General features: G+C 41.0%; 1 protein-coding gene across 2 annotated transcripts; it reads left to right on the top strand.

Annotated features, from left to right (window-relative positions):
* The first annotated feature begins 10,626 nt into the window (after positions 1–10,626).
* LOC125006223 (telomeric repeat binding factor 2, interacting protein) lies at positions 10,627–16,821 on the top strand. Of its 2 annotated transcripts, XM_047582062.1 has the most exons (9): positions 10,627–10,711; positions 11,268–11,513; positions 11,830–11,972; positions 12,166–12,401; positions 13,510–13,581; positions 13,703–14,333; positions 14,458–14,549; positions 15,659–16,090; positions 16,205–16,821. In XM_047582062.1, exons 2-9 carry the CDS (start codon positions 11,281–11,283, stop codon positions 16,424–16,426), a joined length of 2,061 nt encoding a protein of 686 aa, XP_047438018.1. In that variant the 5' UTR covers positions 10,627–10,711; positions 11,268–11,280; the 3' UTR covers positions 16,427–16,821. The 2 variants fall into 2 exon arrangements, with proteins under 2 accessions (XP_047438018.1, XP_047438019.1); XM_047582063.1 differs by lacking the exon at positions 13,510–13,581.
* The last annotated feature ends 341 nt before the right edge of the window (positions 16,822–17,162 follow it).

Here is a 17,162-nt window from a genome sequence, read left to right as displayed (position 1 = left end):
TCCATACAAAGACTGGATTGATAGAAATTTGTTGTAAATAAAATATTTTCTAACTTTTTACTTCAAGTATGTGTCTTGTTCATCTAGCCGAGTGCCTGCACACGTATTGTCAAAAACCATTTCCTAACAGTGTCTTCCTTGAAGGCATTCCAGTCCTCAAACTCTTGGAAATGTATTTTACAGTCATTACATCAGCTGTCCTCTGTGTCTCTTACCAAACACACACACACCCTGCTGGAAGGATTGCAACATGTGAACTCTGACGAACTCCGTCGGAAGACCAAAGTCTGTGGATATGAATTTGATCAGCCAGCAGGGAAGTGGTTTTTAATGTTTGCCTTTTTTGGGAGGGGAGGGGGGGGCATCACCCTTTGTCCCTTTTTTAGACAAATCAATTCTACAAAGAGACCTGAAAAGAGGCTGGATAGCGTGCGACAGCAAGGTCAGAGTCGCTCTAAACTCAGGACATCAAACCCTAACACGCTGAGACGTCAGGTCAACTCAGTACACAGGCACAGGTTCATCTGCACCGAGCTCTCTGGCTTCTCGCCAAACTCACACAATCTGTGATCACATGTTGCTTTCTCTCAGTAGACAGTTCTCTGAGATTTAATTCTACAAAGATCAGATATGAGACTTTTACTCTCCCACCTTACTGCTAAAAAATGCTGTTTGCACTTTTGTGAATACCTACCATTGTACAGCGTGCGTCATCCTCGGATTGAGGAACATATAAAGCTGAGTGCTGACTTGAAACCGGTGAATCTGACTGTGGGCGCCATTCTTCCTCTTTTCGCTGCTCTCAGTCTCACTCACAAACAAGCAGGAAAAGACCCTCAACTAAGATTCAGCTTCAGGATCTGTAAATACAAAATGCATTTGTGTCTATTGAGTATTACATTCACATAAAGAAAATAATTATCATTTTGTATGACTCGGTAAGATTTCAGTTGGTTAATAATAGTTTTGTTAATTTTATTTCACTAGACATACTGACATGAACAGTGAACCAGGAGAGTACATTTGTAGGCCAGAAACAAATAATAATCATAGCGACAGAAAGTTTGACTTTCGCACAAAAATACAGATAACAGAGGATAATAACAAAAGAAAATCATCTGTTATTCTCTCTTTAAACCATTGTCTCCCAAGTATTTGTAGTTCTGTGTGTAAAAATATTATTACCTACTTAGGATGTCCCAGTCAAGTCTTCTTGCCCCTTGATCTGTTCCAGACCATTTAATATTGAGTATCGGCCGATCCAAGTCCCGATCTGATCTTAGATAAACAAAATTTCCTCCCTTGATGATTCATTAAAGTTTTTCTTATCTTACTTGTATCCTCATAGATCACATGTGCACCATGTGACAGTACAGTGAGGGCCGTCAACATTGATGTAGTGTCAAGAGGGTAGGTCATATCTTGCTCAAGAAGCTCCAAATGAGGGCAAAACTTCCTCCACTCGGCCAGCTATAAAAGCTACGTAGCCCTCTCTGTAATAATGTTTGCCTTAGCGGAGAACTTTCTCTTCTTTTAATCAGGATATTAGTTTGTTTTCCTCAATGTACTGATGTATTCCCCCTCTGTAATTTATTTGTAGGTGGCAAATTAAGTTCATAGCACTGGATGATGATCTCTGACTCCCGCCTCGTCAAACATCCACATTACACAATTCACAAATTGCTAAAGTACTTCCATACACCAGACATGTTTAGTCGCATGGTTTTGCTTCCTCTTATTTTTCTTCTTCTCCTTTGATTTTTGGCAGTTTTGACGCCAGCCAACTGTCCTTAAAATATTAAAACTAATTTTGGCAACACTGCAGGGACGTGGTCTGGGTTTATGGCAGACCTAAAGCGAATTACTTCAAAAGATCCACTTGTTTAAAAGAAGAGGCCGGCCTTGATGCCAAACTCCACATACTGATTAGGACATGCCTGCTGTCTGTCATTCATTGTCAATGTTATCGTCATTCATATTATCCATAAGATGAGATGTGATATGTTTAAAAGAGGAACTTGTAAAATAGGTCTAATGAGGGTCACTGTTCTTCCAGCTAAACAGCCCCGGTGCCCTCGTTCCTATTTCAGTGCACACTCATGAGCTGGCTTAGAAGCAGAGGAAAGAATATGTATGAAATTATCAATTATATTATCATATACTGTCTAATGGCAAAGGAACAATAAATAAAATGGTTCCGTTCCGAGCGACTTTCTTTAATCTCTACGACGGCACACGGACACCAAAGCAACCAGTGTCTACCATCCGCAGATACTTCTATGATGTGGAACTCGTCCGACAACAGACCTGGATGATGGTTTGCAGGATAATTTAATCAAGAGGTGGGAATCATGGGCTGTATGGCAGAAAAAATACTCTCTGGGTGGCTTCTTCCCGTGGTGATCTGAGAGTAGATGATGCGTTGACTAACTTGGAACTCGCGAGCTCACCACCAACAATACAGGCTGCAATATATCAAACATATCAAATTTGTCTTCCCAACCCAAAACCCGAACTTCTGCACGCTTCAGCTCCTCATCCGATTCATCAGGAACCTGTCATCAGAGATTTCGACATGTAAGAACTAAAATGTTAAGAAATGAGTGGGTGTGAGGCCCAAAAAGTTGGATTGACGCAATGGAAAACCTGGCATGACAGGTTGCTGTTAAGGGAGTGGTACATGAATAATAAAGTTGAATTTTTTTATTTAACAACACTAATTGCAGCAGATTTATTTGTCAGCTATTACTAATTGGTTTCGTTACAGAGACTTAACCTGTAAAAAACCCTGAAATTTAACCATATCAAACAAAGTATTTTATAGATTCAACAAGTCAGCGGTGTGTTGAAAAGGAATGTCTCCTGGATGATAGATGATTCTATAGTTTAAATACATTTTTGCTAATAATACTTCTCAAACAGGACTTCCTCCACCTCTGCCTCTTCTGCTCGGGTTATAAATGATGGGAACAAGGAGGAATATAAGTGGGCTGTAAAAAAAGGGGAAAGCCAGGCACAAGTGCTGAGAGAATAGCCCGGAGGACGTGAGAACGAAGCTGAGTAAAGGAGAAGTTTGGCCCCTAAAAATAAGCCTTTGAATTGGCAGATGATTGTGGGGGGTTTCTGGCTCGGGGCCGGATGGTCCTCTTGGATGGCTGATGATGATGGTAATTAAATGTGTTCTTTATGTCGAGTCAGCATATCCTCACTTTGTTGCAGTGGGTCTCTGCTGACCGACCGCTGCCAAGATTCCTGAGCTAATCTGCCAAATCATTTTCAGAAAGTATATTTCTGCTGTTGTCTGTCCACGCGGAGCCAAGTCCAAAGATAGCATTTGTGATTTACACAAGGAAGTTGTGTTTTTGTTTGAGCTCCTTAAGAAACGGCAGCTTCTTTTTTTTTTTTGTTCTTTTGTTTTAGTAACAGGGAGGAATAGTACTCCCACCACCGTGTGCGATACCTGATATGTGTGTGTCCTTGTGCGGACCGCGTTTCTGAGGCGATACACCTGCCACTGTAAGATGAATGTAGCTCTCGAGACAAGGTTTTATTTAATCTGGTGTTTGCACAGAAAACACCTCAGGAATTTATGTTGAGGCACATCATGTTCCTGTCGGGAAAACATCTCAGCCTTTCAGCAGATGAAACACATTCGGTTAAAGACTAATGTAGCCCCGTGAATGGGCTTCATTTCAACACTTCTACTGTTGCCTTTTTCTCACATTTCTATGGAATGATTCTCATTTCAATTTCGCACTTTTTTTTTTTTTACATATATATATGTTTAATTATGTGACTCATTCGCTCATGTCCTCCAGGTCTAACAGGCACATGAAATAATGAAAGGACCAATCAGTAAATTGAAAAGAGAAGGGGTCACTGTTTTAAATAACCTGGAGGTACTGGCTCTGACTTACGCGTCAAATGTGTTTAAATTCCTACTCAGAGTCTTCTTAAGCGCAAGGGAAAAAATAATAATTACTACTAACTGACAACTGACAACGGGGCAAGAACATGTAAAACTGGCTCACGTCCGTTACGGACAGTTTGTCCTGAAACGGTGTCATGTTTTTGCCTCGTGCACCGTGAGTAGACACATTTCCTTTAAAAAAAATCACCAATCTGTCGACTGAGTTTCGTTGTCTTGGCTTGCTGCCCGAACCAGGCCTCCACGTCAACGGATTCCTCTGTGTGGAAGTGGGGCTATGGCTAGGAGCTGTACTAGGACTAAATCTAAATGAAACACGTGAGCTCGTGATTACGGCATGGGAAGTTGTTTGGCATTCAAGTGGTACTATCGACTACTACCAAGTATGCTATTGCTCTGCGACACGTGCTTACAAGCAGGTTACCACTTATGCTGTGTAGAGGGTAGGAAGGGGGCTGGAGTATATCCCAGCTGTCAACGGGCTGGAGGGGATGGTGTGCACAATGGACACCACCCAAAGTGTTCACACATTGGGCCCGGCGGGTTTGAAACCAGAATCAGTGCTAACGACATCTGCAAGATATTAATTTACCATCTATGTCTGTGAAGGTTCTCAGTCATCCAGGTCATGGTATATTAAAAAAGGTCCAAGGAGTCCAGACTGTCCTCTTTGGTATGTCTGGTTCACCTGGAAGAAGACCAACCCCACCACCACCACCTGAAACACAAACTAGGAGTCATCAGAACCCAAGCACAGGCTGTACCCACATACTGGAGGGAAATCATATCAAACAAACTCTCAAGACGTGTGGATATCCCAGCTGGGTCCTTGTCAAAGGCGGAGAGGAGGAGAACAACAGGAGGAAGAACATCGCCATCCACTACATAACTGGCGTAGATGGAGAAATTCAGTAGAATTTTCTGGAAACCCTGTATTTCAGTGTATTATAAAACCCGGTAATACACCTCACACCCAGGCAGAAACAGAGTAATGTTGTGTACGCTGTTCAGTGCAGTGAGGAATGTACAGACTTGTACTTTGGGGAAACCAAACAACCCATCCACAAACACATGAACCAACACAATAGAGCCAGCTCATCAGGAAATGATTCAAACTGGAAAAACCATCTCCATACAGAGGACTGAAATATAATCTGCCATCAATTTACCATCCAGTCCTAAGTTTTGTCCTCAAGAGCACCATCACACCTTGAGACTGGAGCCTCTGACTGATAATGGGCCGTTAGAGCACTATTCATAGCGAAAGAGGACAGGAACAAACAGCCTCCTTCCTCAACTACTGGTAAATATCTAGTTATTAATGGACATTTGTGGCAACACTTTCTGGTCGTTTTTAGAAAGTCAAGCACATTTATGATGGGTTTTTACCCAAACAGTTTCCTATTTAAACCTTAACATCCCACCAGTCTCATAGACCTGAACAAGGTCTTCTCAAAACTCCAGTTACCTTTTTAAACACTTTTTGGAAATTTACGATTCACAAATAGGATCTTTCATGACGTCCGCTTGAGAGTTTTTGGACAGTTTTTATTTTGAAGGTTGTGGAGACAATAAGAGGATGGTATTCACACGGACCTGCCTGATGAACGGCTCCATCCTGCTGTACACAGAGGTTTCAACATCTGGGCCGATGTTAGCTGGTTAGCATGTTAACTTCAGCTGATGTCTCTTGTGTCTTGTGTCTCTCTTGTGACGTAACGCCATAGCTGCTAGTAATTTACATTCTGATGATAATTTTAGTTAATTTTTGAAAGCTTTAAACTTTTATTTTTTAACAATTTATGTGACCTTAAGCCTTGATGCACTTTAAATCAGAAAATTATATAAATGTTGCTCTGTATAGTTTCAATGATTAGGGGAAATTCTCTTCACTTTATTGCACCACTCTGTAAACATGTTTGTTTCTGGTATTTAAACATGGAGTTCCACTGGAATTGACTTGCTTTAGGTCAGTGGCCATTTGAGGATTCTTTCCACAGAGGCTGGTACTTGACCCCAATCGGAGCTAAATATTTAGTTTCGCTTTGTTTCTTCGAGATTTTAATCTTTATAAGTTATGAAAAAGTTGGGCAACATATTGTAAAACAGAGCAGGCTGTATTTGTATTTATGTACTGATGTAATTAAAGTAGTAAAAGTGTAATGAATCTTGGCCTCCTTAGGGTATGTTTATACAGTTTCGAGGTTTATTCTTGTGTCGCCACCTTCCGCGATCCTCAGATTGTTTTATGTGCTGTCGAAATTCTGTTCTGTTCTGATCCGTTTTGAGCTTTTTTTGTGTTCATATCTTAGATGGAACATAAAAATTTTCCTCTCGGTTAAATCAGACGTCATAATTCATCTAAAATACAACGTAATGACGGTACGTAATGGTAATAAAGTCCACTGCGGCCCGACATGAAACCATTATGTTGCAATAACGTAGAATTGCTCCTGTTCAAATGTCATCCACCACCCAGCAACATTTTTTTGACATTATGTGAGTTTGTCCTCAAGTGGCACGGCTGCCAAATGCAACAGGTCCCCTTTGTTGAGAAAGTTTTTCCAAATGATTCACTGACTCCACTGAGTGACACCAGTTTAAAGCTGGTTCAATCACATGACAGCGATGAGGCTCTTACTAATGACATAGTGTGTTGTGACATTCATGATCAGTCCAGTGGGATAGCCTGAATTTATTAAGGCTTTAAAATAACTACAATAATTCACTCCTAATATAAACACGAGTGTGAAACAGGGACACAGATTACATGGTACCTTGGTTTAAGGACAGGTACAAGTTCAAACAAAATCCGCTTTGCTTTTTGTCTGGATTCAGCCAGTGAGATATAGGCTAACATGTTAATTAATGCTCCTTAGGGCCGATGATAGGTGTTTTGTTACCTGTAGACAAAACCTGCCTCGCAGTTTCCAGTGTTTTATTTGGAGCTAAGCTGTCTCATACCTCTCTTTATATTTCACACGCACACATACAGACGGACACACACACACACGAGAGTGGTATCGATTTTCTCTCTCTTCAAGAAAGCGAATAAGCCCATTTCCCGAACCGCCAGCGTTCACGGAGTGAAGAGACGTGAATGTAGGCGATAAACAGGTCGTCATTACTTGCCCTCTGTGTGTTTATTGATGTCATTCCGTCTTTTGTGACCGAGTTTTATGATATAAAGAGGGCTGTCAAAATGAACACGTTACCACAGACTGATCCATCATCGTGATTAATCTGATTACAATGTTTAACGCAGTTAACCCACCTGAAGCAGAATGACTCTGAAAGTCTCTGGCAACACATTTCAGGCAGTTTATCCAAGTAGAGTTACCGCTGCGCGTGTGCAAATGTACTATCGACGCGTCGCCCAGCTTTAGACAAACCAAGACAAAAACACAGCGCCAACGCTGCCTTGCAAATATCTGTCCACTCCTACAACCACTGTTCCATGTGAGAGACTGTTCTCGGTTGCAGCAACATAGTAAATAAGAAGCGGTCAGCTCTACTCTCGGACAATGTCAACAAGTTGGTTTGTCTTAGTAGCTGCTGAAAGAGGAGGAACACAGCCAAATTAATGTGGAAGAGACAAAAAGTTGTTAAGCTGTTTTATGTTGTTTTGATGGAACTGTTGAAGGTGTTTAATCAACATGTTAAGTGCATATATATTCCCCTCCTTGAGTGTGTTTGCTCTTACACAATGAAACGGGATTAATTAAAAATGAATGATATGTAACTGTGATTAATCCAAATGAATCCACAGCAGCCCTGCGATCAATCTGTTCGACGTTTGACAGTATTAAAAATGAATAAATAAAACTCTGAGAGGAAAAGCTAAAATGTCTTTTGTTACTTAACAAGACTACGCAAAGTCAGGCTCTCTGAGGTTGACAATGTCAAAAGAAGTTGGAGTTCAGATCTGCAGTCATAAGGGACAACGCTCAGTTCTTTTCATCCTTCGTGGGTTATCATCAATAGTTTCTGTGTTTCCGGCAGTAGCAAAACTGAATGCTAACATTCACTCAGATGGACTGGGGTCACTTTAGTCTGTGGCGGCGTTCGTACAGGGAGGATCAAGGCCTGCCAGTGACTATTAACACTTGCACTGCCATCTCAGTCTGTCTTCTTGAGAGGTGACTCGCTCACAGGCATTAGTTTCAGGTTAAGGCTCAGGCCTAAGGTGTATTTACCTGACTAAAGGTGTGCTCTGTTCGTTTAATTTGTTTCCAGATTCTGCAAACAAGAAGAACAGAAGACAGGAAGCAATGAAAACGTAGCTCGATTTACCAACTTGATGTTCAGATGTTCAACAGTGCAATGTCTCCCTCTGCTGACTGGAAACACCTGGTGAGGACCAAGGGACGTCTCTTCAGCTTCTGCTTCTTCAGCCGGAGTCAACCAAACCAAAATGCCTTGTGTTCTGATGACCCAACCACACATCTCCTCTGCAGCTGCTGATTCTGAGAAAAAACAACAAAAAAAAAAACCCAAAACACAACAAAAAGGAACCCTTCCCTGATATCAACGCAGCAGATCAGCCCTTTAGTGTGAGTCAAGAATGAGTTGATTATTTCAGGGCAGCCACTCAGGTCAGGGGCCACAAGTGGCTCAAAGGAGTGAATATCTTCACATGTATCTTTAACTGTTACTGATTGTCTACAAACATACGTTGATTTGGAGGAGTTGCGGCACCTCTGCGACTCTGTATTGTTTCAGCTGGCCGGGCTGAGGAGAGAGAGCGACAGTAGAGGCCAATAACAATAGTGTAGCTGTCAGGGCTGTGAGGGAGGCAGGGTCAGTGAGGCGATACGGTAAACAGGCCGGTCCAGTTCCTTCCCATGGCCTCAGAGACTTTAACTGAACAGAGCGTAAGAAAATATAAAGCTGCATGTTATACGTCATCATATCTAACAGTAACAATGAGTCGGATGAAAAATTGTTAGAAAATGTCGATGAGGTCCAACCTTCACGACAGAAGTGGAAAGGCTAAAATTAAAACAGTAAGGGACATTAAAACACTACGCATTACTTGTTTCTATTACCAAGTAAAAAACTACAAGAAAAAAAAAAGCTTCTAATATATGTACAGTTTATATTGATCAGCCATAACATTAGGACCACTAACAGTTGGCACAAGGTGTTGACCTGGCCTCCACATTCACCACAACCCAAACTGATCAAGTATCTGTAGGATGATCCACAGAGGCCCCTCCCTTTAGGACCCCATAGGACCCAAAGGCCCTCACTGACAACATCCTATTACCAGACACCACAGGACACCCTCAGAAGGACCATGCCAATTCTCAGATGAGTCACAACTGTTTGGTGGCACAAGGGAGAACTACACAATATTAGGAATGTGGTCATAATGTTATGCCTGATTGGTGTATATCAGAGGTCACATTAAATTCCACCACCAAGACATTGGAAGCTAACTTTGGTCCTTCTGCAATTTTGCGTGATGAGACCGTGAGAGGAAACACTTCTAAAAAGTTGTATAATATGAGGAAATGCTGACTTCTGTGGTCGAGGCTGGTCACGTTTTACTGAACATATTCAGCAACAAAGAAAATAAGCATGTGCGTGTCATTAAATGTGTGCAGCAATTTATGCTTCTTTCACGAACCGAGCATAACATATGTTCCCACATTTCAGCTGAAAGTCATTTTTCGTTCCGTGTGACTGAAGTCGTTTCATAAAACTTCATAAAACCCGATGTGTTTCATAATGAGGTGCTGAAATCAGTGCAGCAGTTTTCCATCTAACTATTCAGCACCTGTCTCAGGGGTGCGATCAACTGATGAGAAGCATTATCTCCCACTGAGTTTATGGACTTTATTCCAGAGGTGTAATTTGTCACATTTGTGGACACAAGATCTCCAGCTCCCTGACTCTGTGTGGCTCTGACAACTCTTAATATTTATCATTCGTACTGGAAGAAATCAGTAAAGTTTTTGTTTTTGCACATTACAGGTCACCGTGTATTTGCAAACATGTAGAGATGATCTCATATTTGTCAGCTTCTGAGCCAAATTTCAACCCTCATGAGAAAATTAATCAGATGCAGGTCATCTTTTGTCATCGCTGCTCTCAGTTATACTTTTGTAACGTCTCTTTGGTATTTTGGTTGTTATTCAGTGAAGAGGAGGAAGCAGTTTAGATGAACATATAGTAAAAACACCCCTTTTGCACTATGTTGCATGGACACCAATTTTAAACTACTACTTTCCCTTGTTTTATAATATAAATGAATAGATAATAATAAATAGTTGAGGAGCTAAGCTAAAGGCTTCGGCAGATTAGATGGGAGCCACTAACGATTGTTGCCCTGGTTTTACACAAGTCAATGCTTTATGGAAGAATGACAAAGACAAATGAAATCTTGACTACATTTCACTGAGTGAAAGGCAAATTTAAGCGCCTATGAGGAAAGGACTGCATGAATGAACACAGTAAATTCATTTTTGTATGAGCTGATGACCAATATGATGCATTTTCATTTATGTTTTTATGGGGTACTTTCAAAATGTAGATAATATCACACACTGGCCAGAACATTAGGTATACTAGTGAAAACAACAATGCATCATAATACAACAGTCCTGCAATAAAACCCCCGGTTCCAATGTTAAAATAGATACGAACAGTGGGGGCGGTAAAGCTACACGAACTGGAAACAAATCACCGAGAAAGAAAAAGACCCGGAAGTAAGTTCTGTTTTGGTTTTTGTCGGGGCGGGAAAGTTCAGCTAGGAAGTCAACACACGACAAGTACTCGGTAAAAATTAAATTACATTTCTTATACATTTATCTGCCATCTATATCTACCATTAACTGGCATACATTGGTCCCTACGTTGAGGATAAATGTGTTAGCCACGCTGTGTTGCTAACGTTGCTGTTCATAACGGAAACGTCCCCTTGCTGTTCACGTGAGAGTGTTTACACCTGTTTTTAGCTTCTTCCTGTCAAAAATATTATTTTAAATGCCCTTTATGCTACTTCGTATGTCTCTTGGAGCATATAATAATATTTCCCAATACCGTATATGCTGTTGTATGCTGTTTAATAGTTTCAGATTGTACACAGTAAAGGCTACATGAAGACAGGACTGCATTTTAATGAAATGTAGCAGGCTAATGAACACGTTTTTATTAGCCTTAAAGAAATGCTGACAGGCAAATTAGCTGTTGACAGGTTTCTACATGCACCATGAGGTTGTTTTAGGTGCTGGGTTCTATAGTAATCTGTGCTACTATGAGTTCAGTTCTTGTGCACATCGCATGTTAACAAAACGCCCTTTTTAATTCACTGAAGTTTCATCTCTGTTACCAGGTGATTTATCCTAATGATGACATCCAAACAGAAAGACGCGGCCCCGGCTGCAGTCTCGCCGGTTCTCTTCATGACCGTGGATGGTGAACCCATGTCGTTCTTCCTGCGACCGGGTCCGGCCAAACGCAAGCTCCAGCCACTCATCTCCGCTGGAGGAGGGATGATGTGCAACATGCAGCAGCCAGGAGCGATCCTGCTGATCAATCCTGAGGAAAGGAGCTCTATTCCTGAATCTACTGCTCATCGGTAGGTGCTAGACTGTAGTGACAGTAGTGAGTGCTGAAAGATTTGTTCGACCTATTCATGGTTCATGTTTTTAGATTTAGTCTGTGCACATCCAGGGCAGCTCTGGAGCACATGCACAGTGTGACACCTTTTTAATGTACGGTATGATCCCACTAACTGTGTTTATCTTGTGCTGGCGATCCTCTTTGTCACTACACAGAAGATGCAGAAATCTGTGGGATAGTTTATATTTTGCTCTTGTCAGGGTGCTACTGCAAAGTTTGAATTGCTTTAACTTTGTCTTTTTTCCCCATGTGCTGTACTTTTTTGTTTTCAGGTATGTGTCAACGCAGTATATAGAAGACTGCATTGAGAAGGAAGAACAGTTGAATATAGAGGACTACAGGCTAAATCCTGAAGTCCAGAAACCCTCCGCAAAACTCAACACCAGCAAAGGCAGCTCTCCTGGACTCTCAGGAGGTATGGTGCTAGTAATAATAGTAATTGGGAAAAATAACAGAAACATCTCAGTGTTTAATCCAGGTTCACAGCACCAAAAACAACATACTCCAAAATAATCATACTGTTGAATCACCACCTTTCTTTCTCGTATTTAATATAAATGAAACAATAGTCACAATCTGCATGTTGTCATTTTTTCCATTATAACCAGGCAGGATTCACTACACCCCTGAAGAAGATGAAGCCATTTTGAAATATGTGAGAAAGCACAAGGCGGAGATCGGGGGGAACCGGCTTTGGCAGGAGATGGAGAAGCAGCGCCTGACCTGTCACAGCTGGCAGTCAATGAAATATCGCTACAGAGTACGACTGGCTAAGAAACAGTCAGAGTTTGTGGATGTGGAAACAAAGGAAGAAGACAACAAGCCAGCAGAGGAAATGACTGAGGTAATAAAATACCTGGAAGTTATAGCCAAGTTTTTTTGTTTTTTGTTTTTTTTGTTCTTTCATAGGCACAACATAGACACAGACTTCATGCACATCACAACAAGAACGGTGGCTTCCATAGACGTTAAACCATTATAACCTTGTTTTGTGCGTAACATAAACTAATAACACTAAAGTTCTAAAGATATGTATTTGTATTGTTTATGTAAACCAGGCAAACATGCTTATTATGTATTTTTGTCATCGCTTTGTGGCAAGTGTATTTATTAGTTTAGTACTACAATATATTGAAAGGAGCTGGCACAGACTTCAGCCCTCGACCCTCTAGAGGACAAGCAGTTACCTGAGATGAAAAATATAAATGGAAAGGTGTTTTATATTTGCAGCTTTCGTGTTTTAAATATAACATACAAGGATGTGTACATGGATGTTATTAGATTTTTGCATCAAGAAGCGTTTATTGGATGTGCAGCCTTCTGCAGTTCAGGATGTGTCAGTGTTTCAGATGCAGCCTGATGCAGCTTAAAGACTGTGTCAGTGTAAATGAAGACATTTATGAGGCAACATTTTTTGAGATCTATTTTGAAGTAAACAGCTCCCCCTGGTGGGCCACCGAGAGGCATCTGTCTGGTCTGATAATAGAAGCTGGAGCGACCACTAATCAGTTTATGTGGAAGATGCCAAGAATGTAATTATGAGTGGTCTGTTATTTTACTTTGTAATGGAATTTAGTCATGAAGAAAGCACTTTATTTTCCACATATGTCATTTTGCAATGAACATTTTAATGCTGTTTATTTTCAGTGGACCAGCTAAGTCATCACTGTCATGAAACAATGCAAACAGATGGTATTAAAAAATAGACAGCATGAACAAGCTTTACAATCTCTGCATTAGAGGTGGAAGTTGGCTTTATTGCACAAAAGTCATTTCAAGTAAAATGCATCATAAGTGGACTTTCCATTAGTGATGACACAACAACACTCTTGTTGTTAAGCTAAATATAGTGTTTAATTACACACACACACACATTGAAAGACACTGTACTACATTATGACTACTTTACACATAATTAATGGACATGTATCCTCTCATCTGTCTTTTTTTAGGAGAAAGAAAATCAAGAGACAGATGTTCAAAAGACGTCTTGTGAAGAAGTTACACATTCAGCAGAAACAGAAGTAACTCACTTAGTCGAATACTTGCTTAGTTGAATATTTAAAGACATAATGAGTGTATGTGATCTAATAAGTTAATAAGCTTAAAGTACAAGTTGACAGAGCTGGTTTGGTTTCCTCACAGGTGGATGCCCAGGTCTCACCTTCTGGAAGCAGAACGGACAAATCTGATGCACCGACGTCCACATCTCCCGTTGCCGAAGATCAGCATGTGAACCGACAGGTAGAGGAAGAAGCAGCTGAAAACACACAAGTAGAAACTGTCGAAGCTGAGCCGCCTCCCTCGCTACAAATAGAGGGGCCTCGTGCAGAACTACAGACAGATACCCAACTCAATACAAGTGAGACTACACAACCAGAGAGACATGGACCACAGGAAACTTTCTCCCCACAGAAGCAAAGTTTGGAGGAGGACTCTGCACCGACTCAGTCCGAGCCTTCGCTCAAAACTCCTTCTTCTGCAAAGAAGACAAAAGAGAAGCTGAAGGCCACTCCTGAGCAAAACCTGCCGGAGCGTCGGATGACTCGTAGGCGACTTGAGTTGGAGGCGTCATCGACCCCTGAACCTTATGGCAAAAAACTCAGATCCTCATCAACTGCTCAGTGGTCGACACCTTCTCCCCAATCTTCGAAGAAAACCAAATCAGCGGAGAAGTCTACTTCTAAGAGACCCAGAGTGAAGACAGTGGCAGCAGAGGAAGAGGTTCAGCGGGAGCAGAGTGGACCCACAAACGTCTGTGAAACGACGCAAGCAGGTTTGTAACACTTCGGCTGGAGATGGAAATACATGAGTAGTGTTATCTTATTTTTATTTTTTTATATTGATTTGAGTAGATGTTCTGTCAATCGGGACAACTGGAATTGTCTTCTGCATTTCAGATGAACCTACTTCACCACCACAGAAGAAGAAAGATAAGAGACCTCTAGGGATTCTTGAACTGGCAGCGAAGGAATTTGAACATGGAAGTGAGGTGGGATGCAGGTTTTACTCGTCATGATCAAGGCTTTGTGTTGCAAATATATTTATTACCTGCATATGGATGTACAGTTCATCAAGGAGGTCGCCGTCCATTATCAGGAATTAATTGAGAGTGAAGCTGGGTGTATATCTCACTTATGCTCTGGCCACTAACAAAAGAAAAAGGACAATTAGTTTGTGTTTTAACTAATTTTTACAATCAAAACAGTTTTTTCACAAGACGTAATTCATTTTCTGTGGCAACATCTAAAACTTGGAACAATCATCGCCATCTATTAAGGTCCTAATACAATAGAAATGGTGTTGACTATTCTAATAAACAGGAAATGTTTTTCTAGCCGGGTCACCTCATAGAATCATTTGTCTCCGCTGTGAGCCAAAAAATCTACCATCATGCTAACGGGATTCAAAGACTGTAACGCTGTGCACAGTTGAAACCCACTAAATCTAATGTGACACTATGTTTGACAACAAGATCACTTATCTAACCAGACAGATATTCATAAACAAATAACAGGCTGTGAGTGTGTGTCAGCTGTAGCCTGTCGGATGAGAAATATGAGACGATCCCTGATGTGATGCAGAGCATGAGTGAGCTCAGAGCCTGTGTGTTACAGTCGCTATCCAGAGGACGAGACACTCAAGGACTACGCTAAATGTAATCAGATTTTATCCTGCTAACATGATGCAGTTATTAATAATTAATTGTTGCTTTGAGTGCATCCCTGTTGCTATGGTTGCCCACTTTAAATACAGACTGAGAGTGCTCATTCATTTAGGCGATGACGGTTTCACTGGAACTACTCACTAGTTCAGGAATTAATAGAGACTCAGAAGCCAGTCAGAAGTAAATATTTGGTTAAGTGTGTCATGTACTTGCTGTTATCCTTTGGTCCGAGTGCTTTTACGGAAATACACAAGATTTCACCTGCACAAACAAAACTCATCTACACTGTCGAACCAACCGCATTCGTGTCACAATGAAAACCTTGTATGTGCTCGAGTTTGATTCCTTTGACTCCATTACTTCCTGTCTCTCTCCAAAACTACATCAAAATAACTAATCAGAATAAACAGCCCTGTTCTGTTCCCATCTCACAGTCTGATGAAGATGAAACTCCAGATCTCCAAAGAGACACAGCTGAGACGGCAGCCACATCGACAAAAGCCCACCCCCCACCTTCTGATACGGCTGCAGATCCTGCTCCCTCAAAGTCTAACCCTCAACCTGAACCTGAACCTGAACCCATCGTCCAGGAGGAGGCGCCACAAGCAGCCTGTCCTCAACCTGCTGCTGCTGCTGCTGCTGCTGCTGAGCCTCCTGTCTCTGAGGCTGTCAATGCAACCTCGAAGGCTCATCTGTTCATATTTGACAGTGAATCTCAAGAACAAGCCTCTCAGTCCATTTTTGGTTCAGCGGCTCCGCCAGACACTCAGCCAGCAGTTCAAAAAGCCGCTGCCTTTTCTCTGACTCAGGTCCAATTAGAGGAGGATAAGCAGCGAATCAGAGAGCTGATGAAGCAGACACAACAGGCGAGTGTGACGGACCTGGTCTTTATTTTAACCAACATTTTATCTTTTTATTTTTGTTATCATGTGAGAAACTCAGATGTTCAGAATCTCTAACCTTTACTTTATTTCTCCCAGGACTTAGTTAGTGTGACCAAAGCTTTGCTGAAGACCAGTGGAGACTTCTCTGCTGCTCTGGACCTGCTTTTAAATCCCACCTCCATCTCTGGACCATTTTGGCATCGCCACGACGACAACCTTTTGCTCTCGGATGATCCCGACGTTCGCCAGGAGCTGCAGGAGAAATATGGTGAAGAGAACGTGGCCAAAAGAATCATGTTCCTCGAGGTGGAGGGATAAAAAAAACAAAACAAGCGATTGGTACATATGGAAGTAATCTGGACATGTTTGTCATCTCTTATTAACTCACTGGCAAGCTAGTTAGCGGATATGGATTTTGTTGCTTGTCCCTTCACTGCTGCTCTTACTTTTATTTCTAAATTTCAAACAGTACATCTGAGCAGAATTGAAAATTTGCAGATAAAATGTTAAAAGTGTTAAATTACATAGACATTGTGCCGTGACCTGTAATTTTGTTTGGCGACAGAATCTTTTAATGGGTTTTAAGCGCAAAAATATTAGTATTTTAAAAATATATATTTTATGTTTCTCTTCATTGAAGTGCATATTAAATATTTTAGAATATTTAGTAAGCCTGTCCATACATTATCAAATAAAATAAATCTAAAATTTAATGTATGTGTGTGTATTGTGTTTTTTTCTTTACTTTATTAACAGACCCTCTGAAGAAGAAAAGAACAGGTAAAAACAGGTTAAAAATAATTATAAGTGCAGCTTAATATTCAGACTTTAACGTAATAAATCAAGAAAACCGCAACAAACAGCCCTTCCTACGTGTGAAAATGGAATTTTTTTAAGCTTGGTTTTTGGATGAACCATTTTCCTGGATGACTGAGAATCTTCACAGACAAACACATCCATGCATCACATAAAGTAATGAAAAAAGACCATAAACCATTTCTTTTTTTTTTATCCAATCCACCATTTTATTTCATTTTACCCCAATACCAATAGA

Source organism: Mugil cephalus, chromosome 4 (genome assembly GCF_022458985.1).
Source record: "Mugil cephalus isolate CIBA_MC_2020 chromosome 4, CIBA_Mcephalus_1.1, whole genome shotgun sequence".
Taxonomy (NCBI): Eukaryota; Metazoa; Chordata; class Actinopteri; order Mugiliformes; family Mugilidae; genus Mugil; species Mugil cephalus.
This window is presented reverse-complemented; position numbering and strand designations above follow the sequence as displayed.

Excerpts from the sequence above, each read along its gene's own strand:
- LOC125006223 (XM_047582062.1), top strand. The coding sequence starts at position 11,281 with ATGATGACATCCAAACAGAAAGACGCGGCCCCGGCTGCAGTCTCGCCG. Across the intron at positions 11,514-11,829 it reads CCTGAATCTACTGCTCATCG|GTATGTGTCAACGCAGTATA; the intron begins GTAGGTGCTAGA and ends TTTTGTTTTCAG. Across the intron at positions 12,402-13,509 it reads CAGCAGAGGAAATGACTGAG|GAGAAAGAAAATCAAGAGAC; the intron begins GTAATAAAATAC and ends GTCTTTTTTTAG.